Below are 23,695 nucleotides of genomic sequence, written 5' to 3'. Positions count from 1 at the left end.
CCCGTCAATGGCGATATCGAGAGTTTTTGTGCTAGGAGGAGAATGCCAAAAGAATATCGAACTTCACTTCCTATCGTCCGTTGTCATCTTCGCCATCGTCTCCGGCCCCTCGCTCGCAATCCAACTCTGTAAACTCGCCTCCTTCTCAACCTTCCTCTCTTGCCTCGTCTTCAACCTCCAACTACCACCATCCACATTCTTCTTCTCACCACCCGGCGTCACCTTGGGCTTCGCAAGCAACTTTCTCGAAAACGGGATCCGCCAAATATGCGGTCCAACTTCCGTTCCCGTCACCCGGTTCGTCTCAATCACAGTCCTCAACCTCTTGGCCGCCTCCCAATTCGACGTCACCGTCGTCAACTTGGCCTTCCACCCGTACAAGAATGACGAGACATTCATGGCGTTCAACCCAGAACCCTTCTTCCCGACGGCAAGCGCGACAGCAGGGAGATCGCCGTCAACCACCATCCGCTGCGCATCATCCCACGAGACAGAGTCCACAATCTGTACAGGAAGACGTAGGTCCTCGGGCACAGGATGGACAGAAAGTTCCTGCAACTCCCTAACCCGCCTTGCTCGATCTCGATCACTCCCCTCAGGTTCAGCAACCTCACCCGGCTCAAACAAGATCCTCGTCCTCGCCTGCTCCTCGTCCGTCCCAATCTCCCCCACAATCTTGAGAAACGTATCCGCCGCCTCCCTCGTACAAACCAGCGTCCGGCCCGTGAGGGCAGGATACAGCGTATTCACCAACCGCGGCCCATTCTCCACCTCATCCGTCGCGTCGATCCGGTGCTGCTTCGACCGCAACAGCTCCGACTCGGGTCCAATCGCCATGTGACTGAAGTCCGACGCCAGCGCCATGAAGACAGAACAATCCACATTCACCGTCGTCGTGAAGTCCTTGTAATAATCCGCCTCCACAAGATTCGCAATCGCCTTTTCCAACGCTGGCGTAGCTTCCGTCAGGATCCCGGGGCCATTCGCAGTCTCGACGACGAGATCCACGTCCCCGCCGCCCATCTTCCTCACCAACCTCAACAAATGATCCACGGCCTCGTTCTCCCCCTCAGACACCCTCGACATGAGTATCCTCACCCTCGGCCGTCGATAGTCCTGATATGACGTCCTCGCAGCAGCAACCATATGTCGCGCAACCTTGGCAACCTCGATACTATCCTCCGTCTCATCCCTCAACACCTCCAACATGGCCTCATCCGCGCCCTCATCTTCAAAATCCTCCTCCCAATCCCATCCCGCGTCCGCCATCTCGTAAAAAAGCCGCCGCTCCGTCGTAGTAACAACCTTGACCCAGTCCGCGCCACCATTCACAACCAAATCAATCACGGCACTCACACTCTTCCCCCCAACAGTCTTGTAGCTCAACTCCCTCCTCATCCCCGTAAGCTCACAACACCTCTTCGTAACCTCCCACACCGTCTCATAAAACTTATAATTCGACGCATCAAGCCTCAGCCGGATCCGACTATCCAGCGCCTCAGTATCAATCTCCTCCTCCTCACCACCCTCACCCACATCATACGCCGCCACCATCTTCTCAAGGTGCTTCTTCTCAGACACAATAAGCCGCTCAAAGAAGCCTAACCCCGGGACAGCCTGGTTCCAAGCAACAGGCTTATGTCCCGACGCCGGCCGCCTCTCAATGGCAGCCTTGAGCTGCTCCAGCTCATCGAGCAGGACCGTGATGCGGTCGATAATGTACTGGCATTGCTGGAGCAGTGAAGTGCCGGGATCCGGTCCAAATTGCGGAAAGACTGTCATCGTTCTGCCCGGGTCCGGAGATATAGGTGGGCAGATTCCCGGTGATGGCGGGCGTAAATGCAAATTTCAACCCTGCGCGGGGTTAGCGATGTTCTTGGGATCATCGATGATGACTTACCTTGGCGCGCTTGAGAGAGTTCCCCTATGCCCACGTTTGACTCAGTTTTCCTGTGGTGTATAGAGGGTGGTCGAAATTTGGGGCCGAGACTGAGGTGTATGACGGACGTTGATGAATTTGGCACAGGGCCGGGCCCGTGAGCAGAACAGGCAGCCAAAGTGTGTGGGCCCGACGGTGGGGATCCGACGCGGGGCCGACAACCGGACCGCAAAACGAGGATGACCGCGAGGAAAAGAGACAGTTCTCACCAAAGCATTCCACAATGGACAGACAAGTTTGAGCGGTTGAATGGCGAGCAAGGCTTTGCGCCTCGGTCTTCGCATTGCATTAATATTCCCTCGCTGGCATCCAGCCAAGTCATGTTCATTAAGGCGCATAAGTCGCCATCCAATCCCATCATCCAATGTGCCCTTCATCCACTGTGGCATACAAGGCGAATCTCAGCGCCCATAATCCAATGCACCCTGACTGTCGCCTAATCAATGGCAGAAAAGGTATAATGCCTCGGTCCAATGCTTCCCTCCCAGATATAAACAACACTCTAGAAAACGGTACCGTCGCTATCGATCAAAATGGGCGGTTCTTTCGTGTTGGGTCTGCTAAACTCGGCCATCTCACGACCTCCCTGAGCGATTGTGTTAGTGATATGGTTCCCAGATCCCAATGGTTCGATGGAGCTTACCTTCCAGCTTCCGGCTTCGAGTATTTGGGCCAGAGTCAATTGATTGCCCTTTAGGTCGTTCTTCATATGCCTGTTGACCTCTACGCAGAGCCTATCCAGGAAGCCGACCGTAACACCACGCCATTCGACAATCACGTCGTCGCTAGGCTCGAACATTGGGGCAACTTCAACTGGCTTGACGTTTGTCCTTCTGCAGTACTCATCGTAGTGCTCGAGGCCTCTCTCGGTATCGTCTGCCTTTAGCGTAAGGACCCCCAAGTCGATAAACAAACCACCGTTGCGGTACTCGGGCAAGCCGGTGAGCAGTTCGACCCCGGCAAAGTGAATGCGCAGTAGTGATTGCATAGGCTGCATCAGACTGTAGCAGAGCCACTGCGTCAGCTTGTGGAACGGCAGAATAGACTCCCACGCCGCGGTCGAGTTCTGAGCAGAAGGCGGGAACGGTGAGAATTGCGACGTTGTCGGACTCTGCGGGGGTTGCGGCATTGATTGGCAAGGCCAAGCATCGCCAAGAGATAGGCCGTTGATCGAGGTCCGGGACGCTGGCCAGATGGGCATGAGGCCGTTCATGAGGAGGTTCCATAATGTCGGGAGAATCACGATCGGCATTGAAGAAGCTTGAGTCGAGGGATGCGATAGGAGGTAGTCTGAGGCGGGTCAGTTCAGCTCTGACAAATTGCCATAGCCGGCCTTGAGCGGCTGAAAACTTACCAACCATGTGACCTGGCCGGCCACTATCGCCAAAGTATTCCCTCTTTTCGGTCAGGGCATTCGCTAGCCGCTGGAGCAATTGTGTCCTGCCTTCGATGCCTGCCATTTCGTTGCCCGGTTTCGACTGCAAGCCAGCAGCTACCCTCTCCACTGTGAGGTTGCGCAGTCCCTCCTTGTCAACTTGAAACTTGTTTTTGCTGTCGCTGGAGAAAAGACCCTGGCAGTCTCTTAGTAGATGCGCGGGACTCCGAGTCTTCAATAAACTTACACTCTTGAACATTTCCAAGCTGGCGACGGCGATGCCTTCTGACCTGCGGTATATACGTCCGTTTTCGGTGCTCTTGTAACTCCACTTTGTGCCTGCACCAGCGTCCAGCAGCACACTCACGAGAAAAAGGTCAATCATGCGACGACACTTTTCGCTATTGTCGACATCCTCGGGGAATGTGGAAAGAAGCTGGGCAATGCGGTCGCGGCCGCCGACGCAGAAGTGCTGGTGTCTTCCGTGGCCAGGAATCGAATTGTACGGAGCGTCGTAGTCTCTCTACAGGGGGTTGCAAGGTCAGTATAGTGCTATTCGCTGACCCAGATAGCGTGGGGGTGGGAGGTGCCAGGACATGCAAACACCTGCAGAAGTGCTGAGAAGGCTGACTCGTACCTTGATGATCTGAGAAACGAATGTCACAACGTCCGGAAATTTGCGCATATCCACGTCAAAGTGCTTCAATTCATTGCGGATCGCCTTGTCCGTGACAATCTTGCTCCTTTCTCTGACCGCCCCCAAGCTCCTGAGATATCCCGCGGGGTCAAGTTGCGGGTCAGGAGGACGCGGCAGATCGACCTTGGGTATGGAGGTGGGCGAGAAGGGCGTCAAAGGCGTGCCGGGCGTTGTGCTCGTCCCGGAGGATCTGTTCATTGTGGTGCTGCGTGGCGGTGGTGACTTAATGCTGGATGCACCAGAGGCGATGCTCACGCTTGACGTGTTGATCGATGGCTTGCCCGAGGCTTTGGGGGCCTTTTCCTTGCGAGAAAAGAGGCCCATATTGGCTGAATAGAGGGCCGCCTGGTCGAGGGGTTCGTGAGATGACGGTTGGTGGGGTTTGGCCGGAAGGGGTTCAGGTGGTGCTGAATTGACCTCAACTCGGTTCAAGGCGAAGCTTCCGAGTGGCCAGCTGGTGGCTCGAACTTCGGACAGCTACAAGCTGTACTGTGGCGACACAGGCCTGTTGCGACGATCACCGTGGCACGCGTGGCGGGGGGGGCTTCGCTTCCGGGTTCGTCAGGTTAGTTGACAGGCGTGTTATGCTTCTTCGCTTCGCCAACGATGCTGAGAGGGCGAGAGAGAGATCGGAGGTGGACGACGATTCGAACCACCAGCAGCAGCAGCAGCAGCAGTAGGAACAGCAACAGTAGGAACAGCAACAGGAGCAGGGACAGAAGGGAGGGGAGACCAGAAGATGATAAGTTGAGGGTCTGCCACGCAAGTTTAATAGGGGGCGGTTTTCTGGACTTGCGGGGAACAATATCCAGCAGTCTGCTTCTGGAGCCGTGAGCAGCTGGTTGCGCACGAAATGTCCAGGCCCTCTCTTGTGCTGGGGGGGGCTTGTCTTGTCGTGCTTGTCGGGGGGGAGGGCTGCTCTGGGCTCAGGGACCGATTCCCTTATTGGTGTTAGAGTTCTGGCCGACGTCGATCTGGATCAGGGATACCCGCTGGAGCTAGACGAACTGCTTTTGGTCTGGTTAGCTGGAAAAATGTCGAGCCACCTTGAGCCATTCCCACTGCGCCCACGCCGGACACAGACAATGAAAAGACACGCAACCGCCGGAAAAATGGCACATGAGAAAAAAAAGAATTGGGGCTAATTGGGGGGTGGCATGGTGAAGCTAGAGTTATGCAGACAGCGGAAGAGATGTGTTTGATGGGTAAAGGTCAATATGTGCTTCGTAGATAAGGCAAGGTGCTGCTGCGATTCTTTGTACGCTTCCCGCGTGCCTGTCTGTCTTCTACTATGTAGAGTCCTGTCTCCGTACATTCTGGATCTGCCTCGGACTCTTGAAGCTCTCCATCGTGGGGCACACTGGCTCGCAACCTTGTTGTCGGCCACCTGGCACACCCCCCGTGCCCCCTCACAGCGCTATGCAAGCAATGGTCCGGGGCATCTACCAGGAATGCAAAGCATAGACATCGGGTGCGAATTGAGGTTTTGCGGGAGGCGGGGAACTAGCTGGAAGGAGGGTCTCGAACACTTACGTATACTGAGATCACTTTCGACGTGCTCTCGTCACTCTTCTTCCAAAGGTTGTGGATCAATGAAGCAGCAATTGATGGTCTCTAACAGGCGGTCTGTCGCAAAGGGTCTCGCTCTGTGTCTCGGTGGTATAGCTGGCTGTTGTGGGACGGAGAAAAGGAAGCAAGCAGGCCGTTGGGACGCGACGATGAGAGAGCAGCAGCAGCAAATAATCGAGAATTGAAGGTGAAGGACGAGACAAGGTCGATATTGACGTTGGATGTCGAAATCTCCGGGGACTGCGAAGCGCAAGCTGGATCTCGGACGGTGGGGTTGGGTTTGCGGAGAGAGAATTGGCAGCGGGAGCGAGGGCGATAAAAAGATATCCGTCCGTCGGCCGGATCTGGGCTAGGCCAAGCGGGATCTCAGAGGCGTCCAATGTTTGCAGTAGTGGAAATGAAGATCAATATGCGGCGACTCTAGCAGGGGATGCAGGCGCGGCAGAGTTGCTTGACATCGGAGCTCAGGAGCTGGGTAAAAAGAAAGCAACCTGCTGGAACAGCGCGGCCGGCAGCACAACGTCAATAACCAATTGGGCTCGGACAAGAGGCGAGCGGTATCGAGCTTGGCCTCTCGGAAGCTAACCGCCGTCTATATCGGGTCAGGTAGCAGCGTCCGTGTATGATGTTGAGACAATGCAACAGGCGTGCCGAGTGGATGAGGCCAATGCTGTTGCTGTAATTAGATGACAACTTCTCTGATATAAGGAGCTTTGAAGAGCTGAAGGAGCTCCGCGCAAAGCGTGTTGGTTGTTGACAAGGTAGGAAGAGGATGCCCTGGAAAGAATACAGAGGATTAGAAGAGGTGCGAGTCACGAGGGTGTAGGTCTGCTTCAGCAAAGTGCGCAAACTTCAGACGTATGTGCAGAGAGACAGACGAGATGAAGGAAATTCTGTGGCACGCAGGTCGTCGATTCGAGACGATGCGCAACGAGGCGAGGCGGGGACCGTGGGGACAAGGATTGTAAGGTGGGCGTGGCCAGAGGAGCGGCGAAGCAGAGCAGAGCAGAGTACTTCGGAGGCAAGTAATGTACCTTGCGCCGTGCGGATACTTCACCCTACCTTACCTCAAAGCCGGGACAAGATGGGGCAGAAGTAGGAGCAAGATGACGGACGGGGGATCGAATGGCATAAGGGTAAGCCGAGGGAGACAAGGAGCAGGATGGGGACAGGATAATTATCTTACTGTGTACGGAGTAGAAGACGGCTGATGGGATGGTAGACTCGCGGCACGGTGATAGGATGAATAGGATGACCAGAATCAGCAAGAGGAGAAAGGAGAGAAAAAATAGCGAAAAAGAGCCACACTCTGACTTACGAGTTACGACCTTGCGGATGGATATTAATGCAACTGGATGGATGGACGTTCTTGGGTCGACAGGTCGGGGTCTGTATGCAGCTCCAACCGGGAATAACCCCCCGGTCTGCGGTCTCTTTGCTTTGTTCTTTTTTTTTTTCCAACGGGAAAAAGAACTGTTTGCCAATGAGCTCTCGGCTTGAAGTATATCGCGTCAAGAAGAAAACTAACGGAGAGAAAGTTTCCAAAGAAGTGAATTAATTGATAACTTGTGAAGTTGCGGTGTTTCTTGAAATTTTGGATTGAATCAACCTGAGAAGGAGAGAAGGAAGGAAGCCAGGCAAGGTACGTATCGTGGGACCTGCGTCCCGACTCCATCCTTCCCGTTCCTTCCACACCACGTAAGGCACCTACCGACTCCGCACCTTCCTATGATTTCAAGAAGCATTCGAAGCACCTTGCTCGGGATGTGAGGTCGGCCGAGATACATGGAGAAGTAGCTTGCATACCCAGTTATCTAAGGACTGCCACTACAGTAGGTACTTACCCTTAGGTAGGTACCGGCACGTGAGAAGGCACTCGTGACCTTTCTCTCGGATCAAATGCCGTCTTCGCTAGGTACCTCTCATTGAGGGATTCCTTTCCTCTTCACCTCTAGGAATCTCAGTCACCCGACAGGCTCAAAGTGTACAAACATTGGTCCCAAACTTGGACTATCAATACGCATACTCAGACAGTCAAACTCGTCCCCGACCTTGGGGACGGCACGGGAAGGAAGGGACGCCAGAAGAACCATAAGACTCCAGAGTGAAGCGGGGACGTTGCAGGGAATCCCGGACCAACAGACAATGAGGGACTTTACTGTCGTATGTCTCCATCCAAGTACATACTACGTATACTGCGTATCCACCAATCCGTACATGCCAAATTGTCGTCCAAGTTTGGTGATTTGCTGCAGATGCCCAGAGAGACACAGAGGGGTCCATGTCGAAATCTCGAGGTACGAGGCTCAAGCTGCTCGGACATGGAGAGAGTCCCCACTTCATCACTGTACCTGAGAAACTGCCCACAGTGCGTCTCTTGCGACTCTTCTCAAGCTTTCAGTGCATGGAGCCACTGGACTGGGATTAAGCGAGAAATGTGTCGTCCAATGTCTGCAGCCTACTAGACAGCCCCGGCCAAACTGGGGCCCTCGGCTCCACCTACGCGGACTCTGGGTCACAGTTGAACACCGGACGGTCTGGCCAACAGGCGGAAGGCGTTTGATCCACGTCTGTCCCGCGCTTGGTCCGGGCGTTTTCAGTCCAGTCCAGGGTACCTACTGGTACCTCCCCAAGGGCGGGTTACTGAGTAGTACCCAGGTAGGTACTTTTCAACGTAGGTATCTTTCCATTCAGGTAAATATTTTCTTCACATTCATATTGCTGGATGTTGCGGATTTTTTCAGACGCAAAGACATGTGCATAGGCACTCTTATGGATGCGCTTTTCAATACCTGTCGCCATGCTTGGGTGAATTGAATAATAATAAAAATGGTCGTGACTTTCGCTACTCGTCCCTGCCGCCAGACTTAACATTCAAGGCGCCTTTGGCTTCCACATTCGGATGCATGGCACCGACGCCCGAGGGAAGCCACTGCACTTGTGCACCTTCCGTTACTTTTACTTTTGCAAAGACCGACTGACCGAGGTCCTCAAGGCTCACAGTGTCTTTTTGGTGCCGTCATCTTCCCCAGATCATCACCAACTGGATACCCATCCATCCATCATCCATGGACAATCCATCAACACCATCCACTCGCCCATCGTCATCCTCAATTACCACGCCACCAACATCTACCAACACCACTATCACTGCGACCTCAATGCTGATCTGGCCCACCTTTGCAAATCACAGACTGATTCAGTTGTGCTCTGCACCGAAAGCTTACTATCTAGGGGACCTCATCTCTTCTGCATGCGCCTCATCAAGCAAGGGGACCCCCTCCGGAATCACTCCCGGCGAGCCATGATAATGCCTTGACTCTTGACTCTTGCTGCCGCATATTCGTCGCTCAACCACGCCTCATATCTGCTGCGAATTCGATACTGCGACGGGTCATTTCGACATTGCGGCGCCCCAGTAAAGAGCCACGATCCATGACACTGGCTGCAACGCCCCAATGACGGCTTCCGTACCCATACAGTGTGATCAACAGACGTGCTACGACAGAGCCCCAACCGATGCTTTTCGTCGAGATTTTCTTCACTACTTTCTTCATCCCTCCATACTTTCTATGGACAGACTCCAGTCGAGCTGTAATCATGGTACGATCGTTCCATAGGTCCCATATCCAGGGCCGCGGCCGCTACGGAAGGCTCCCACGCTCCCTAGTCACCAGTGGAACTCAAAGACCGACCACCGCGGGAACCTAGGGACCGGGGGGGGACGTGCCGGAGTCAACGCCTAGCTCTACCGTAACGAGTTTGCCGCTGCCTTCAGCCATCGGGGCCCAGTATGCCCCTCGACTTTGCAGTGCGCACATTACGGCCAGTGTCGATTTCTAGTGGCCCTCTGCGACCCGACTCCTGCCATGGCGGGTTGGCTACCTACAGTACGGATACTTGGTACAAAGTCGTGGGCACCAACATGGGGCCTGGGGGCTAGGCGTGGCAGAAAATCACATCACAGCGCGGAGAGCAGCAAAAGCCCACCTACTAAACGTGCCTACGCCATGCATTACCTACATCCGCCCACCGCATCAGGTTGACCACCATCGTCGTTTGTGAGCGTCGCCGGCATCTCGGAACCGCATCCTGCCCACCAGTCTATCAGCCATGGCGCACGATTGCCTCCTTGCCTGCTTCGGTTGGTAAAATGTGTGATGGCCAGGTCGCTGAATGCCTATGCAATACGGATCACAGCCAGCTCCAGTCTGTTTCGGTCCCGTAAAGTACCCAGCCAATCAATCATGGCGCGTCTTCCCACAGGGCCGAGCAAGAAGAAATCTGCACATCCGTACTCCGTACTCTGTCCTCCGTACCGAGGTCGACAGGATTCATCCAAGCCGGCTGCCTAGAATTTGGTCACCGGCTCGCTGTTACCCCTTCTCCACCTGCCTGCCATTCTGGTTCGGGGACGGTGGACGTTGGGAAAGGAAAATTGTTTGCTCTCGAGTCCCAGATGCAACGTCGGCCGCCGCGCACACATGCAAGTCCCAGGTCCATACTTGGTCCTGCAGCTAGGCGCAATCGATACTCGGGCTCACGGACAGGCAAACAAGAAAGAAAACGGCCCGGTAGGGGATACCCTCGAGGGGGCGTCCCAAGAGAATCTCACAAAATTTACTCTGCCGTCTCTCTACACAGTAAAAGCCTGGAAGGTTCAAACTTGCGGTTTCCGTACCAGGGACCTGGGCTCTCTGGGATGGGAGGATGGCCGGTCTGTGGTGCAGTGCAGCCGAAGTCTGCAAGGTACGGGAGACTGTGCACGTTTCTGGAATGGCCCGGACTTTAGCTGCATGCCGCAGTGCGCCGCCTTACAGACATGAAAGTTGTGAGCACACTTGTTACGTTCGCGTGGTGGTTGTGGACAGTTGGCAGCCATTTGATCTAATGGTGCCTCGCAATGTGCTGGCATTGGACGACGGGCCGCAGCGAGCTGTTCCCGGAAATGAACCAACTGTCCAACAGCTTTGGCTGAAAGCCTGCACTACGGGCTATGGCACTCCGTACACTGTCTACGAAGTATTCGCACGAAGTACATCTGTGGCACGGCGCAAGGTCACATCGAGATGTGCATGCGCAGACAGACTACAGCAGCTTACCGTCACATCGAGGGACTCGATTGCATCAAGCACCTACCTCCTCTACCGAGTCCCCTTTGACGCAAGGACGGGTTCACCTTTTCTGCCACGGCTTCTCACGGTTCGAAAAGGCCACAATACTACAACCTTGTCTTTGGTGACGGGATCGAGGCACAATTGGCCAAGGACGGTTTTAAGACGCGCACCAACCAACCAACTGCCAACCAAGGTATGAGACGCCACAAACTCCAAGGGACGGACTTGAAAGCACAAAAACGTGTCGAGACCGGGATGAAAGGAGCCTCGTGCGCACTTTGCCTCGTGTTTTCGGTATCCAAGCACGGACATCCGGACCCTTGGGCGTTTGCTCAACAGTACGGATACTGGGTGGGCAAAAAGACGTCTAAACATCATTTCCTGCCAAAGCGGACTACGAAGCCGAGGTGAGAGGATCATGATGATTGACTCCTGATCATGTTGGTAAGGTCATGGAGCTTCGCCCCTATTGCCTACTTAGCTCATGACTCTCTGACTTGCGCTCAGGACTTCCAAAGAGGACCCCTCCGTGGTGGAAACACGTCGATCCGACCGCGCTTGGCGTTGCTTCTGACAGCTTGCTCGGTGGACGCCAAATTCAACGACAGATCAGATCAGTCCTTGTCTGAGGCACAACAGTCTGACATCTTGTTTTCTGCTGGACTCCCGACGCATCAGTACTCCTTTCACAAACGATATCGTACTCTGTTCTCTGGCAGAGCCTCAAAGAAAAGGAAACTCAAGGTCGCTCATGGGCTTGTGCCACTTTCTTCACCGAACCGGGGGTGATCAGGCCCGCCGCACTTCTCCTCCATTCTCCCATCCCCGGCGCCGCCCTTGGTCCCCCGGTCGTCGAGGAGCTCAGGCCCAGAGATGCTTAGTGCTGCCCTGGACCCGGCCCCCAAGGATGGCCCAGCTTCTCGAATTTGAGGAAGAGCCCCAGACCGAAGGCGGCTAGCCTGAAAGGGAAGCTGCAAAACCAATCTTTCAATTTAAAATCGCCTGTTGGACTTTGCCATGTTCTTTGTCCCATGCGCACTTCAGGATGGCTCCGCTCCCGGCCTCCCTCTCCGTCGACGATAATTCTGTTTTCGGGACATCTCGCTGGGTCTCCTTTTCGCCTACCTGCCAAGGCCATCTGGAATACGCAAAGAGGCTTGCTGGTTAATGAGGGCGCGCGCCTCCTCTAGCACGTTTCCGGAGACAACTCCGCCTTGCGCGACGCTGCCACGAGGTGGTCATGTTGAGCGCACCGAGGGTCTGGGTCGCTGGCGCTCGCTCCCAAGTATCCGTATCAATATTGCGCGCATTTGTGTGATCAGCTGTGTTCTACGTCGGCAGTTGACCCAGTCGTCTGCGGCGCTGGCCAGTGCAAAGCCTGTGAGACATGCCCAACATTGCGAGTAACTAGTCGCCGGTCGGCGCAACCCTACGATCACCGAGGAGAAGATCTGCCACTTCAGTTACCATAGGTGTTCGGCGTTCGCCCACCGGTCAAATTTGACGCTCTTCGGTCATTCGGCGAGCGCCCAGTCTATTGCTTGGGACATTTGACGTCGTCACTAGAATATGTCTCACTTGTAACCGGAAGGAGCTCAGACCTTGGTGTAGTCGATCGCCACGGTGTGGATTTAGAGATCATGACAGGATGCCAAGTGAGCCCCTCGATATCAGTATGACGAAGAGTCATTGGAGGGACTGAAAGGGCTTGCTGCCGGGACGTGTCCATTTCATACTCCTGCTAGAACTTCTGGATACCTATTCCACCATGACAATATGGGACTCGGGAAGCACGATGGCATCGCCTCCCGGCTCGCGGACGCTTAGAACCAAGGCCTATGCACAAAAAAACCATAATAGTAACGAGATGGTCAAAAGAATGGACGATCTGGGAATCGAACCCAGGACCTACCGCATGCTAAGCGGTCATTATACCACTAAACCAATCGCCCTGTGAATGATCTAGCCCGGACTTGAACCGGAGACCTTCAGTGTGACAGAGGAGATGACGAGGCTCTCGAACTGTTAGACTGACGTGATAACCAACTACACCACCAGACCAGTGAATTTGTTGAAAGCTGGCGGCAGTAGTTGCGTCCAAGGGTGCGTGGGCACGGCGGGCGCGGGTGAGGGATGCAAAAAATTTGCAAACGGCTTTGGCAGGGTGGACCGGGAGATCCCTTGCGGTGGAGGTCGGAGCCGACCGCGGCCGGCCGAAGTGGAGTTGAGTTCCGACGAACATGTAGCTATTTTTAGGGGTGACGGAACTACCAGATGAAGGCTTATGTCGACGCTGAGTGGGAAGTATGTCACCGGGGCGCCTTTCTTCCCTCGAGGTTGATGAGACGTCATATATCTCTGCCCTTGGATTTCATAAAATCGACTTGACCGCAGTAGACATGAGACTCTGATTGATGTGTATCGTTCTAAGGTGACTGTTTTGCGCCTGGCATGAGATACCTACCTGGTCGAGCTGTGAGGCAAGACTACTTCTAAAAAGTTGGATATAGAAGCCTTCTGTATTCTATGTCTAATATGAATGCCCTCTTTGAATAACGGGATGACGAGTATGCCCGGGTCAGCGTTCAACGTCGAGATAGTTCCTCTCAATATGCCACATCGGCCTCTCAACGATCGTCCTAGCATAAAGCTTACACATCCCAGCCCATCGTCTCACTACACTTCCAGTGAAGGTCCTAGCAGGCGCAACATCGCTGAAGATGCTGGGTTATCACGATTGGAGTATGAGTCGTTGCATTTGGTCGTCGCCGATGGCAGACTAGTTCGTGAGTTGGTGCTGCAGAGTGCATGTAGAATAGGGGAGGACAGGCGATGATACTCAAGGGTGAAGTCGCTGCAGAATGGGATTTAAGGCGGTCGTGGAGTGCGTTCCTGATATTCAGGCAAATCAATCTGGATTTTGTTTAAGAGTTTGAACGGGGTTTATACTTTTATTGCTTTACACGATGGTGGTAAGCAATGTGGAAGACCAACTCCAACATATGGGTAGCAGCCAGCTCTGTTCTCATGCTGGATAATGGCATTCGACATAGGAGAGGGAAATGATCGTGTCCTGGAGATCTCGTGTCTGAATTGAACTGAGACCACTGATGAGGGTGGCACATGTACATTGTTCAAAGTGATCATCGACTACCGCTCACTTACCAGGTTACTTGGTGATTGAGCACCTGTAAATGGTGGATGAAGGTTTATGAAGATACTGTGAGAAGTGTGGCATACCTATTCATTGCCAACATAGTCTTCACAAGGTGTTTCATCAGCATGCAGCAAGACAAGGCCCGATAGCCAGTCTGCTGCGGGCGTAGCCGCATGAATCAGTGCGGTCCATGAAGTTGAGATGGCACTGAATGAAAACGAGGAAACGAAACGATTTCATTCCATGTTCGCGGAAAGGAACAGACCCAGCCGGCCTTGACTGTGGCGGAATGCGCGAGGCAGTCAGGTCGCCCAGGTGACAGGCCCAGACAATCATCAGCACCCTGGGTGCCACGATCCCGCGTACGCCCTGCCCCAGTACATTCATCCCATCTACCTTATCTACGCTAGCCATTGCCACAAGACGAGAAGAAGGGTATATACCCCCCCTCAAGTCCAATTCTGTCACCAGCACAGCAGGCGCCCTCTAGGTCGGGGGTCAGGTCAAACTGTGGCGTGGTGGTGGAACGGTTCATGGTCAACCACTTTCGCCCATCAGCCTACTCGACGACAGGCTTAGTGACCGAGTTCGAAACCCAGCAAGAGCACCAGAGATGTAGCCCCCAGTCCAGCACCGGGGGGGTGAACTCTTTTGTCAGTTGGGAGTGAATGATGTGATGGTCTATTAAGCCTTTTCGAGCAATGTTTTATATTAGTGTTTTTTAGGGAGCCGATTTTGATATTGCGATATCTGCGCTTTTCTGGCGGCCTTGGACTATGGCAGTTGTCTTTGGGCAATTGCTCTTGCTGCAGCTGCCTTCCACTTTAAAATCATCTTGGTGAGGTGCTATCATACACACCCACATCCCTGCGCATCTACTGGATTATCGTCTGTCTGGCGAAAGGTCTTTTAGGACGAGAGTGAAGGAAGAACCGCTATCAATTGCCTTCTTGCCGCTCCCTTCGGCTGATTAGACGATCCAACCTCTCAGCCAGATGAGACCAGCTCGGTGATAGGGCACTCGAGTACGTAGACCTTCAAAACGTTGACTATCAGCTTAGGTCGGGTAGGCGGGAGAGAGAAAGGTGAATATTGCTTTCAGACGATGCCGGTTATTAATCTTCATCTGTGCAAATTGGGGTTACAAATAAATGTCCCATGGAGAGAAAACTGCCACCGGGCGGGTAATTACGACGACGGCGTCGCATACTGGCCCAACAATGGAAGCACTACCTAAACTTGGCCAGGGGCCGCATTGGAAAGAACTGGATCGTTCAGATAAGACTTGTCCTTGCGCCTGAACGCCTAGTAAGAGGGCTTGTGTCGCTTGAGGCATTATGTAGGAATGCGTGGCGCACAGGAAACCGTACACGACTCCTAGCACTTGGCATTCATCTAGAAGGTTGTGTAAGAACATCTCTAGTAGCGGGCGTTTGCTCCGTGGCGTACCTTGCCCTCAAAGCGGTGAGGAAGTCACGTGTAAGATATTCATGAGCGAATAATCGCAGATCTGCCTCATAGGGTAAACTATCCCAAGTAAGGATTATGAAGTTATGAGTTCCTCTACCTATCTCATACATCTTGGCGAATGACGCGAACAGCTCATGTCTAAGAATCAACTCCAGATCCCAGGCCTCAGCTCGGTATTGTGAGTAACTGAATCATCAGTAAACGAAAACAGCAAAAGCTCGGGCGCCGAGTTCGTGACTCGAACTGGACCCCTACGAAATCCTCCATCCGTTGACTTCTCGAGATTTCATACCAAGTTCTATACTAACGGACCAGGGCGTTATACCGCTCGACCGTGAGGATCGATTGGGCTTGGGTGACGAAAGAGAGACCCCGACCTGAATATAAGGCAAGGTGAAGCAAAAGCATCGAATAAAGAAGGGGCCGACGGAAGCGTGGGTCATAAGGTGAGGCAGGTGCGGTCGACGAGCCTTCCCTCCCTATGTAAGGCACCCAGCAGGAAGAAGAGGGCATCATGGGGCTCAGCAACGGTCCCATCGCATCTGAGCCGAACGCCCGGGCTAACGACGACACGGGTTCAGTTCAATGCTCTAGAAGAATATCGACATTCCTTTGCTTCGAGATGAGACGCTGACCGAGGGGTAGTTGAGAGCTCTTAGATATGCAGCCCTGGACGTTGTTGCTCGGGCACCATCAGGCGCGAATCACAGTCACTGGCATCATGGCATTTGGGAGAGTGGTTCTCTATTATTGCGCTGTGGCAGCATGGTACCCAGATGATTTGTCTTGTTTCTACACCCATATGGTACAGTTATCTTTAAAAACTCCTTCTCTTCCATCAAAAGTCGGGAGTTTTCCGTCCGTCTTCTTTTCGATATTTTACAATTGCAAGCAAGGTACGGTAAACCCCAGTCAATGCTTTCACCACCACTTACTCGTCATCCGCAAACCACAGCCCCTGAAAGCGCCATCTATTTCTTCCGCGTGTCACTCCAGAACTTCTGCCTCTCCTGCTCGCCTCTTTGCTCAGCGTACTTCTTGGCAGCCTTCTCCGCCTCGCGCTTGCGGCCGGCCTCGACGTGGTTTCCGGCACCGCCCTTGGCGTTGTGGACGGTTTGCTTGAGGTTGTCCATGATGCCCTTGACACTGCCGGCGTCAGCCGCAGGGGCTTCGGAGGCAGAAGCCGCGCGGGGGGCCTGGTAGTTCAGACGCGTGGGACCGGAAGAGATGCTGGTCTTGGCGGCTGTGGTGCTGATGGGAGTGGCAGCGGGAGCTACGATGGGCGTGAGGCCGAAGAGGTTGCGGAAGGCGGACTTGGTGAAGAGCCAGTTCTGGGCGACACCGATGATACCGGTGATGAAGAAGTAGAATTGGACGCCGGCGGGGAGGTACGAGGTGAAGATTACGGAGAGGGGTCCGAGGATGTACATCATCAGCTTCTGTTGGGCCCTGCTTTGCGGCGTGGCGTATTTGGAGCCGAGCTGGAAGTCGACACGTCAGTATCCGAATTGAATCAACTTTTGGTCCCCTGGGGGTTCACGTACCTTGACCATGGCAAACATGGCCACCGGACCGGCAATGGGCAGGAGAAAGTAAGGGTCAGAAACGGTCAAATCCGTGATCCAGAGGAAACCACCAGTCTCCATGCCAGGGACGGGGATACTGGAAGCGCCATTGAGGACACGGAACATGCCGTATCCAAAGGGAATTTGGAGAAGACCCCAAAGGCCGTTGAGGGGGTTGACGCCGGCGCGCTTGTTCATCATGGACATGTCGCGACGGTGCTCAGTTATGGCGGCCGAGTCACCGCGCGACACGGCCTCCGTCATCGCCCTCCGGGTCTCTTCATATGCCGGATCCTTCTGGAGCTTTTGCATTTTCGCCGTGGTGTCCTGGGCCATGAGGAGCGGCTTGAACATGACGAGACGAAGGAGAATGGCCGTCGCGGCGATGGAGCCCCACCACGGCATGCCGGAGAAGACGTGGACGTGTTCTAGGGCCCATTGCATCACGCTCGAGGGGCCCCAGCCAAAGTCGAGGCCGAGGGTCTTGAGAAAGCCGATTTGTTCGGGAAGATCGAGGAGGGAGGCGCCGTCGAGCTCGGGGAGGGAAGACGTCGGGGGAGCGACAGCCTCGGGGACGACGGGTGCGACAGGCGCGGGTGGAGGAGGGATGGATGAAGCCGATGCTGAGGCGGCGTCGACGGGTGCTGAGGGCGCAGCTGTTGCAGCTGGTGCAGCTGGTGACGGGGCTGGTGCTGATGGTGTCGGTGCAGGCTCAGACTTATCCCAGAGGGAGATGGCTCGTCTCGTCTCGAGGGAACCGCCGATGGCTACTGTGCCGGCGAGGCCACCTAACCTGGAGTTGGTAGATCTCAGCGCCGCCCAGGGCGCACTGCCGTTGCGCATCGAGGTTCCGAATTGCCGTCCATCGCCGAGTCGTCTGGGTGCCCGAGAGATCTGGTCACTGCACGTCAGCACATGATGCGGGCGGGAACTCGCAGAGGGCCTTGAGAGTTGGGGGAGGGAGTATGTACACTTTGACGGGTTATGCTGCTGACCGCTCTCGTAGCGGGGAGCGAACGGAGAACACCTCTGCTGGGTAGCATGGTGGGCAGATTCTAAGGGAGGAGGGTTGGGGGTTGGTGAGAATTGAAGACTGACGCTCCAGTGTCTCTGTCTTCGATTGGGAGCGCGAGATGATGGAAATTTTGGGGGACCTCGCCATTGGAACCGCGGACGCGCCGGGGAAATGTCGGGTGGGACGGGAAGCGGGCCCAAGCTCCGGCTCCGTTCCGCGGCCAGGGGAGAGTCACTGGCAACGGATCTGGGGATGGGGACGAGACATGTTAAGGTCAGCATTAGATATCATTTACACGGAGGAGCTTAATTGGAACTAGGTAAAGATGATTAAATTCATCGAACAAAGTTTAGGGTGAACCGTTAACGAATGAGGGAAAATGCTGTATTTTGGTTTCTTTTGATCCTCTGCATATGTATGACCCTCGAGTCTTGAACTCGTCACTGTAACCTGATCCACGCCATCTGTCCAAGGGCCGTACTCTGTGAATGCCTTTACTCTTCCCGTACGCCGATGCATATAGCCTTGCCTAGGTAGTATGTCTGGCCTGGGCAGTATTTGTAACAATCCCGACACCTCGCAGCAGCTTTCCGTCGCTGAGGGATACCATCGTTCCTTGTCTTCTCTCTTAGGGTGGGTTGCGACCTCACATGATTGTACTTCACATGGTCGGGGGCGACCTGTCTTCGTGGGTGCACTCGGGCTTTTATGCCCATCCGCCTAGTCACTCCAAGCTCGTCAAGTCATCGAGACCGGTAGAAGGCCTCCGGTGCTTGTCACGAATCTCAAGGCCGGGGCCAATAGCGTGCGCCGTCCTCCGGGACAGGGGAAAGACCTGGGATGTGTATGTTAGATACCATCAAGATACCACATCGTCGCCTGATGTTTGACTCTCGCAGTATGCGCATGCACTTAGGATGCACGTATGCGAGTATCCAGGAACTCCATTCGTACCTTGGTGCCGCCCCATCCTAGCCTAAAGGCAGCCTCGTGTGCGAACAACTCTCCGAAACCCAGCATCATGCCATTGATGAAGGGCAAAAATAGGTTGATAGCGGCGCCGCGGACCAAGCCCCAGAACGTGGGGGGCTTGTAGAGGATGATGGGCGAGTTCGACGAGGGAGGTGATTCGGTGAGATCCTCGCCTTGGGAGTACTGCTCACTGTCGGACCGGATTGTCACGCCGGACTCGGCAAGCGGGTGGAGGGAGTCGTCGGAAGCCATCGTCGACGCTGGCTTGTGGGTTTGGACGGTAGTGATCGTGGGATGCTTGGGAACTTGGTCGACGCAGGTTTACCGAGATTCGGCGCAGGTCAGTTCGATGATGGGACGGGGAGCTACGGCTACGGCATCACCTCGGAAAATCACACCGCAGCTGCCGCCTCCCCCAACGTGTTGCAATGGAACTTGGAGTCTGCGGGGTCTGTGCGTCAGGTATCATTGGTCTTTTCCCGTTGGAGCTTCAGCCACATCACTGTTGAGATTAGATAAGCCTTTGCTGTGGCTGTGCTTGGTGGGGTGGAAGGAACCTAAGGGTGAGGTGGGTGGTGGGCTCCTCCCTCACGTCACAGGGAACGTGCTAGACAGCCAGGTACCATTCCGTTACGGATGCAGCTCCAATGGAAGCAGTTACGACCACTAAGCTGCCGGCTATTCATCTCCCACTTCGCCTTTGAATCACTGCAGGGCGCAACCTTTAAAGAAACCCGAACTTCAAAAAGACCTCGGATTCACTGGTGATATCTCTGCCTTATAAACCGACAACACAGTCATACTCAGGTTTGAGAGACCACTGCATTCTCTTTCCTTCTTCCGCCCATCCAACTCTGCCTAATCGACACCTCACCGTTCCCCGCCAAACCACATCCAGTGCCCGCCAACATGTCCGGTAGCTCCAACAGCGCTTCGCGCAACAATATCCTGCGCGACTTCAAGAGCCTGACGGGCATGCCCGAGGCTAGGGTGAGACACTCTTTATAATCTACGGTGAATTACCTAGCTGACTATGCGTCAAGTGCACAGAGTACCTCGAATCAGCAAACTGGGACATCGGCCTTGCCGCCCAGGCATACTACGCCGACCACGATTCCGGCGAAGAAGAGATTGAACCCGTTGCACAGGCTGCACCCTCTGCCCCCTCTGCCCCTGCTCCCGCTGAATACACCGGTCCCCGAACTCTCGATGGACGACCCGCACCTGAATCGGCCGGCAGAGCGAGCACTGTGAAGAAGGCGGCGCCCAAGAAGAAGGGTCTCGCAACGCTCAGCTCCATTGGTGGAGGTCACGCACACGACGACGATGACGATGACGATGATGAGGACGACGACGACAGGGGCCGCGGCGACCTCTTTGCTGGCGGCGAAAAGTCTGGGTTAGCTGTGCAGGACCCGTCCCAGGAGGGCGGTGGTGCCAAGAAGATTATCAGCGACATTCTCGCCAAGGCCAAGGCGTAGGTTCACAACGCAGGAGAATACTGGGAGGACGAAAAGACTGACGCAGACTACCAGGAACGCTTCTCGGCCAGAGACTGCATCACCGGCAGGCCCTTCTCGCTCCGGTGCTTTCCGCGGAAGCGGCACCACCTTGGGTGGCGAGGGCGCTGAGAGCCGTAGTATTCCCGACGCTGACGCCCAGGAGGGCGCGACTGGCTCGGCGGGCGCGACTGGCGAGCCTCAAGAGCGCACATTGCACCTGTGGCAGGATGGCTTCAGCATTGACGATGGCGAACTCCACCGATTCGACGACCCCGAAAATGCTATGGACCTCAACATGATTCGGGCTGGCAGGGCTCCCTTACACTTGATGAATGTGCGTTACGATCAGCCGGTCGATGTCAAGCTTCACCAACACCAGGAAAACTACCACCCGCTGCCCAAGTCATACAAGCCTTTCGGTGGAGAGGGACGCCGGCTCGGTAGCCCCGTACCTGGTGAGGGCAGTTCTTCGTCGACTGCAGCTGCCCCCGCAGCCTCGGCCCCGACCAGCTCCACTTCGACGGGCCCGCAGCAGACCATCAATGAGTCTCAGCCGACTCTGACCCTCCGTATTCAACTGCCCAACGGCACCAGACTCCCTGCTCGCTTCAACACTTCAAACACCGTCAATGACGTCTACGAGTTCGTTCAGCGCGCTTCTGCGGATACCCGCTCCAGATCCTGGGTGTTGGCCACGACATTCCCCAACAAGGATCACACTGATCGCAGCCTGGTATTGGGCGAGATGCCCGAGTTCAAGAAGGGTGGCACGGCTGTCGTCAAGTGGGCTTGAACTACGAGGTAGATGGAAAAGAAAATGGCGGGAAACAGGCGGCGTTTGGAACTTTGGGCCTTGGCCCACATTGTAGCCGGGTGGCTTTGGGTCTAAGCATTTGAGGTCGTTTGCCTCTGCGTGGAATGTAGACTTGCTCGAGAAATAGACATGCCCACATGAAACAGTAACATCAGGTTGGCAAGTTTTCTTTTGCTGCCGCAGCACCTTATACTATGTGTACATGTACATGTCTGTTGTACAGTCCTGAGTCCTTCAACGCCCTTTTGAAATGGTATCATTAATCATCCCTTGCCATACGCCGCTGCGGCAAACCGTCTGTCGCCTATACGTATCACTCAACTCGACACAAGATCTGCGAGGTCCGTCTTTTTTTTTTCTTTTTACAGTCTATCGTCGCAATACTCTCATGCCGTGCTACCACCGCCTTGCGAAATCATGGTGGCTGGGCCGTCTAAGAATTTGAAATGCTCAATAGCAATCTGGCAGTTGAGCATGGCGGCGTTGAACCTGGCTTCGCCGGGCGGCAGGATAACCATGAGGTAGGTATTGGTCGTGAACTTGAGGATGAAGAGGTTGAAGCGCGTGCCAGCCTTGTGCTCCATACGCACAAACTGCTCTGCGTTACGCGGGGTACCGGTGAAGCGACTGATGGTCTGCTTGAAGTGCTTCATGATGTTGGACATGCGCTCCAACCTGTCCTCGGTGGGGTTCCGCTGGCCTTCTTCCGATGTCCAGGAGGAGACGGCGAGGAAGGAGGTGCGTTCGAAGAGGAGGAGCTCCTCTGCCTCGATGGCGACGCCTAGGTTGGCGAGGTTGCGTTCGATGGTGGCTAGGTTGGGAACGAGGTCGTGGATGATGCTCGCCCAGGCCTTGTAGAGACTCTGATCCCAGATGCTGGTTGCAAAAGGGGTGATGTCGAAGCCGCCGGCCGGGGGCGCGGTCGAAGGGCTGGTGGGGTCGTCGGCGGCGTCCGGGTGCTGGTTATGGAGGTAGCCGATACTGTTTGCGTACTCTGCGGTGCGTTGGCGGACGACGCGGACGCGGTCGTCGTAGACTGATTCGCGGTGGGCGGGGACGACGAGGTCCATCTTGTGGATGAGGACGTAGATTTTGGCTCCTGGGGAGAATTGGAGGAGGGCGGAGATGATGGAGACGTAGGTTGCGAGGTCGCGGTCAATGTCGCGTGATTCAATGTCGAAGACGTAGATGAGGACGCCAACGTTGGAGAAGACGTGGACACGCTGCTGGGAGAGGTAGTTTTCCATAAAGGCCTCTTGGCCACCGCAGTCCCAAAGGTTGAGGGTGAGGTTTCCGAGGAATTTGACGTGGGAGAGGTCGATGTCTATTGTTGCGCCGCTGTTTGGTACGAGTGTTAGTGTCCATACGGACGGAACGGCCAAATGGAAGAGGTTGAGGGGGCTGGGACTCACAGTCTCCGCGTATCACGGGCAATGTAGTTGCTAAAGATGATGCTTCGCATACTCGACTTTCCGGAGCCACTCTTGCCCATGAGCAGGACCTTCTTCTTCTTGGGCTTCTTGACCTCGGCCAGGGGCGTGTTGTCCGGTCCATTGGTGTAGCCGGCGTCAGCCATGGTGTGTGTAGGCTATCCTGCGCTCGCGATTTGGAAAGCTATCCAGCACGTGGTGAAGAGGGGTTCGTGGATTGGGTGTGTGGTGTTTGGCAATTGGGATTTTGGTGTCGTCGGATACTTTGTTTACACGGTTCGTTGTCGGGGCGTCTTGAGGCTTGCGTACAGACTGAACAGTTCTGGAAATCAAACGAGTGACTGGTATGCGGTGCTAAAGAAGATCGCTCGATAGCGATTGAGTTTGTGTAGCCTGGTTGCGATGTTGAAATACCCGATGGGACTGAATGTTGATCATGGCCGCCGCCTATGGATGGGCGCTGCGACCTGATTTCCAGGAGCCGCGCAGTACGTACCTGGACGGTGGACGTACCGGAGCTTGCGCGCTCCGATAAGATAAGCCGCTGCCTGGGGGCCCCCACCACCAGGAACCTCTGCACGACTGAGTCCCTTCGCTTTCGCCATCCTCAGTTCTCCATCTTTCAGCCCGAGTTCCACTGGTTCATCCGGTCCATCTATGTTTTACCCGCTGAGGAATACATACGATGGCGCAAGACTACCGAAGCCTTCCATCCTTAATGCCGGATTTTGACATAATTTCCTGAAAAAAGTCTGGTGTAACCCGGAAGCTCAAAGTTTGCACATCGAGCACTGGGAATGCATCATCGCTGGAACGGAACGAGTGCGACTTTGTCGTCGATGATACCAAGAATATCATGACTTACACCAATGTCGGGCTGCCTGCCAAGGAATCTCGTCAATGGGACAATGAGGTGACACGAAAGTACACGAGAGCGCACGATACATGCATCGGTTCAAGATGCCCAAAAGAATTTATGCCGGCGAAGACGACATGGTGTAACGGCGTCTTTCCTGGGCATTCTCGGCAGAGGTCGGCTTGACAACCATCGCACGCTTCCCCCACTACACCAC

The 23,695-nt window shown here is 54.8% G+C and overlaps 7 protein-coding genes and 2 non-coding genes across 9 annotated transcripts; 2 read left to right on the top strand and 7 right to left on the bottom strand.

Moving 5' to 3' along the window:
• Positions 1–29: 29 nt before the first annotated feature.
• Positions 30–2,145, bottom strand: BDP55DRAFT_320443 (uncharacterized protein). Its single transcript, XM_060566766.1, has 2 exons — positions 1,901–2,145; positions 30–1,854 (listed from the first exon to the last, which is right to left on the bottom strand). The coding sequence occupies exon 2, from the start codon at positions 1,780–1,782 to the stop codon at positions 64–66; it is 1,719 nt and encodes a 572-aa protein (XP_060424986.1). The 5' UTR covers positions 1,783–1,854; positions 1,901–2,145; the 3' UTR covers positions 30–63.
• A 265-nt stretch (positions 2,146–2,410) lies between these two features.
• On the bottom strand, positions 2,411–4,476 carry BDP55DRAFT_320422 (uncharacterized protein). Its single transcript, XM_060566765.1, has 5 exons — positions 3,952–4,476; positions 3,562–3,837; positions 3,294–3,510; positions 2,583–3,229; positions 2,411–2,525 (listed from the first exon to the last, which is right to left on the bottom strand). Exons 1-5 carry the CDS (start codon positions 4,333–4,335, stop codon positions 2,442–2,444), a joined length of 1,608 nt encoding a protein of 535 aa, XP_060424985.1. The 5' UTR covers positions 4,336–4,476; the 3' UTR covers positions 2,411–2,441.
• A 5,697-nt stretch (positions 4,477–10,173) lies between these two features.
• Positions 10,174–11,016, top strand: BDP55DRAFT_320393 (uncharacterized protein). The gene has a single exon (XM_060566764.1). It carries the CDS (start codon positions 10,291–10,293, stop codon positions 10,894–10,896), a length of 606 nt encoding a protein of 201 aa, XP_060424984.1. The 5' UTR covers positions 10,174–10,290; the 3' UTR covers positions 10,897–11,016.
• Positions 11,017–12,577: 1,561 nt separating this feature from the next.
• BDP55DRAFT_t287 lies at positions 12,578–12,649 on the bottom strand. The gene has a single exon. It is a non-coding gene; the product is annotated as a tRNA-Ala (tRNA).
• A 6-nt stretch (positions 12,650–12,655) lies between these two features.
• On the bottom strand, positions 12,656–12,758 carry BDP55DRAFT_t286. Its single transcript has one exon. It is a non-coding gene; the product is annotated as a tRNA-Val (tRNA).
• A 3,295-nt stretch (positions 12,759–16,053) lies between these two features.
• BDP55DRAFT_772013 (60Kd inner membrane protein-domain-containing protein) lies at positions 16,054–18,087 on the bottom strand. Its single transcript, XM_060581127.1, has 3 exons — positions 17,861–18,087; positions 16,869–17,783; positions 16,054–16,805 (listed from the first exon to the last, which is right to left on the bottom strand). Exons 1-3 carry the CDS (start codon positions 17,930–17,932, stop codon positions 16,296–16,298), a joined length of 1,497 nt encoding a protein of 498 aa, XP_060424983.1. The 5' UTR covers positions 17,933–18,087; the 3' UTR covers positions 16,054–16,295.
• Positions 18,088–18,194: 107 nt separating this feature from the next.
• Positions 18,195–19,322, bottom strand: BDP55DRAFT_677143 (mitochondrial import protein 1). The gene is made up of 2 exons (XM_060575870.1): positions 18,859–19,322; positions 18,195–18,739 (listed from the first exon to the last, which is right to left on the bottom strand). The coding sequence occupies exons 1-2, from the start codon at positions 19,126–19,128 to the stop codon at positions 18,629–18,631; spliced, it is 381 nt and encodes a 126-aa protein (XP_060424982.1). The 5' UTR covers positions 19,129–19,322; the 3' UTR covers positions 18,195–18,628.
• Positions 19,312–21,341, top strand: BDP55DRAFT_677140 (SEP domain-containing protein). Its single transcript, XM_060575869.1, has 3 exons — positions 19,312–19,866; positions 19,920–20,353; positions 20,412–21,341. Exons 1-3 carry the CDS (start codon positions 19,786–19,788, stop codon positions 21,169–21,171), a joined length of 1,275 nt encoding a protein of 424 aa, XP_060424981.1. The 5' UTR covers positions 19,312–19,785; the 3' UTR covers positions 21,172–21,341.
• Positions 21,342–23,248, bottom strand: BDP55DRAFT_618597 (Gtr1/RagA G protein conserved region-domain-containing protein). The gene is made up of 2 exons (XM_060571299.1): positions 22,605–23,248; positions 21,342–22,530 (listed from the first exon to the last, which is right to left on the bottom strand). Exons 1-2 carry the CDS (start codon positions 22,766–22,768, stop codon positions 21,579–21,581), a joined length of 1,116 nt encoding a protein of 371 aa, XP_060424980.1. The 5' UTR covers positions 22,769–23,248; the 3' UTR covers positions 21,342–21,578.
• Positions 23,249–23,695: the final 447 nt, after the last annotated feature.

Source organism: Colletotrichum godetiae, assembly GCF_030913485.1.
Source record: "Colletotrichum godetiae strain CBS 193.32 chromosome Unknown BDP55scaffold_51, whole genome shotgun sequence".
Lineage (NCBI taxonomy): Eukaryota > Fungi > Ascomycota > Sordariomycetes > Glomerellales > Glomerellaceae > Colletotrichum > Colletotrichum godetiae.
The sequence above is the reverse complement of the archived record's forward strand: the minus strand, read 5'-3'. Positions and strand labels throughout refer to the sequence as shown.

Coding starts and splice junctions, on each gene's coding strand:
- BDP55DRAFT_320443 (XM_060566766.1), bottom strand. CDS start 1,782: ATGACAGTCTTTCCGCAATTTGGACCGGATCCCGGCACTTCACTGCTC.
- BDP55DRAFT_320422 (XM_060566765.1), bottom strand. CDS start 4,335: ATGGGCCTCTTTTCTCGCAAGGAAAAGGCCCCCAAAGCCTCGGGCAAG. Junction 3,838..3,951: donor TCGTTTCTCAGATCATCAAG/GTACGAGTCAGC, acceptor AACCCCCTGTAG/AGAGACTACGACGCTCCGTA. Junction 2,526..2,582: donor TCGAAGCCGGAAGCTGGAAG/GTAAGCTCCATC, acceptor ACAATCGCTCAG/GGAGGTCGTGAGATGGCCGA.
- BDP55DRAFT_320393 (XM_060566764.1), top strand. CDS start 10,291: ATGGCCGGTCTGTGGTGCAGTGCAGCCGAAGTCTGCAAGGTACGGGAG.
- BDP55DRAFT_772013 (XM_060581127.1), bottom strand. CDS start 17,932: ATGCTACCCAGCAGAGGTGTTCTCCGTTCGCTCCCCGCTACGAGAGCG. Junction 17,784..17,860: donor GCAGCATAACCCGTCAAAGT/GTACATACTCCC, acceptor TGCAGTGACCAG/ATCTCTCGGGCACCCAGACG. Junction 16,806..16,868: donor CCATGTTTGCCATGGTCAAG/GTACGTGAACCC, acceptor GTCGACTTCCAG/CTCGGCTCCAAATACGCCAC.
- BDP55DRAFT_677143 (XM_060575870.1), bottom strand. CDS start 19,128: ATGGCTTCCGACGACTCCCTCCACCCGCTTGCCGAGTCCGGCGTGACA. Junction 18,740..18,858: donor TAGGATGGGGCGGCACCAAG/GTACGAATGGAG, acceptor TACACATCCCAG/GTCTTTCCCCTGTCCCGGAG.
- BDP55DRAFT_677140 (XM_060575869.1), top strand. CDS start 19,786: ATGTCCGGTAGCTCCAACAGCGCTTCGCGCAACAATATCCTGCGCGAC. Junction 19,867..19,919: donor CGGGCATGCCCGAGGCTAGG/GTGAGACACTCT, acceptor CTATGCGTCAAG/TGCACAGAGTACCTCGAATC. Junction 20,354..20,411: donor ATTCTCGCCAAGGCCAAGGC/GTAGGTTCACAA, acceptor GCAGACTACCAG/GAACGCTTCTCGGCCAGAGA.
- BDP55DRAFT_618597 (XM_060571299.1), bottom strand. CDS start 22,768: ATGGCTGACGCCGGCTACACCAATGGACCGGACAACACGCCCCTGGCC. Junction 22,531..22,604: donor GCCCGTGATACGCGGAGACT/GTGAGTCCCAGC, acceptor CGTACCAAACAG/CGGCGCAACAATAGACATCG.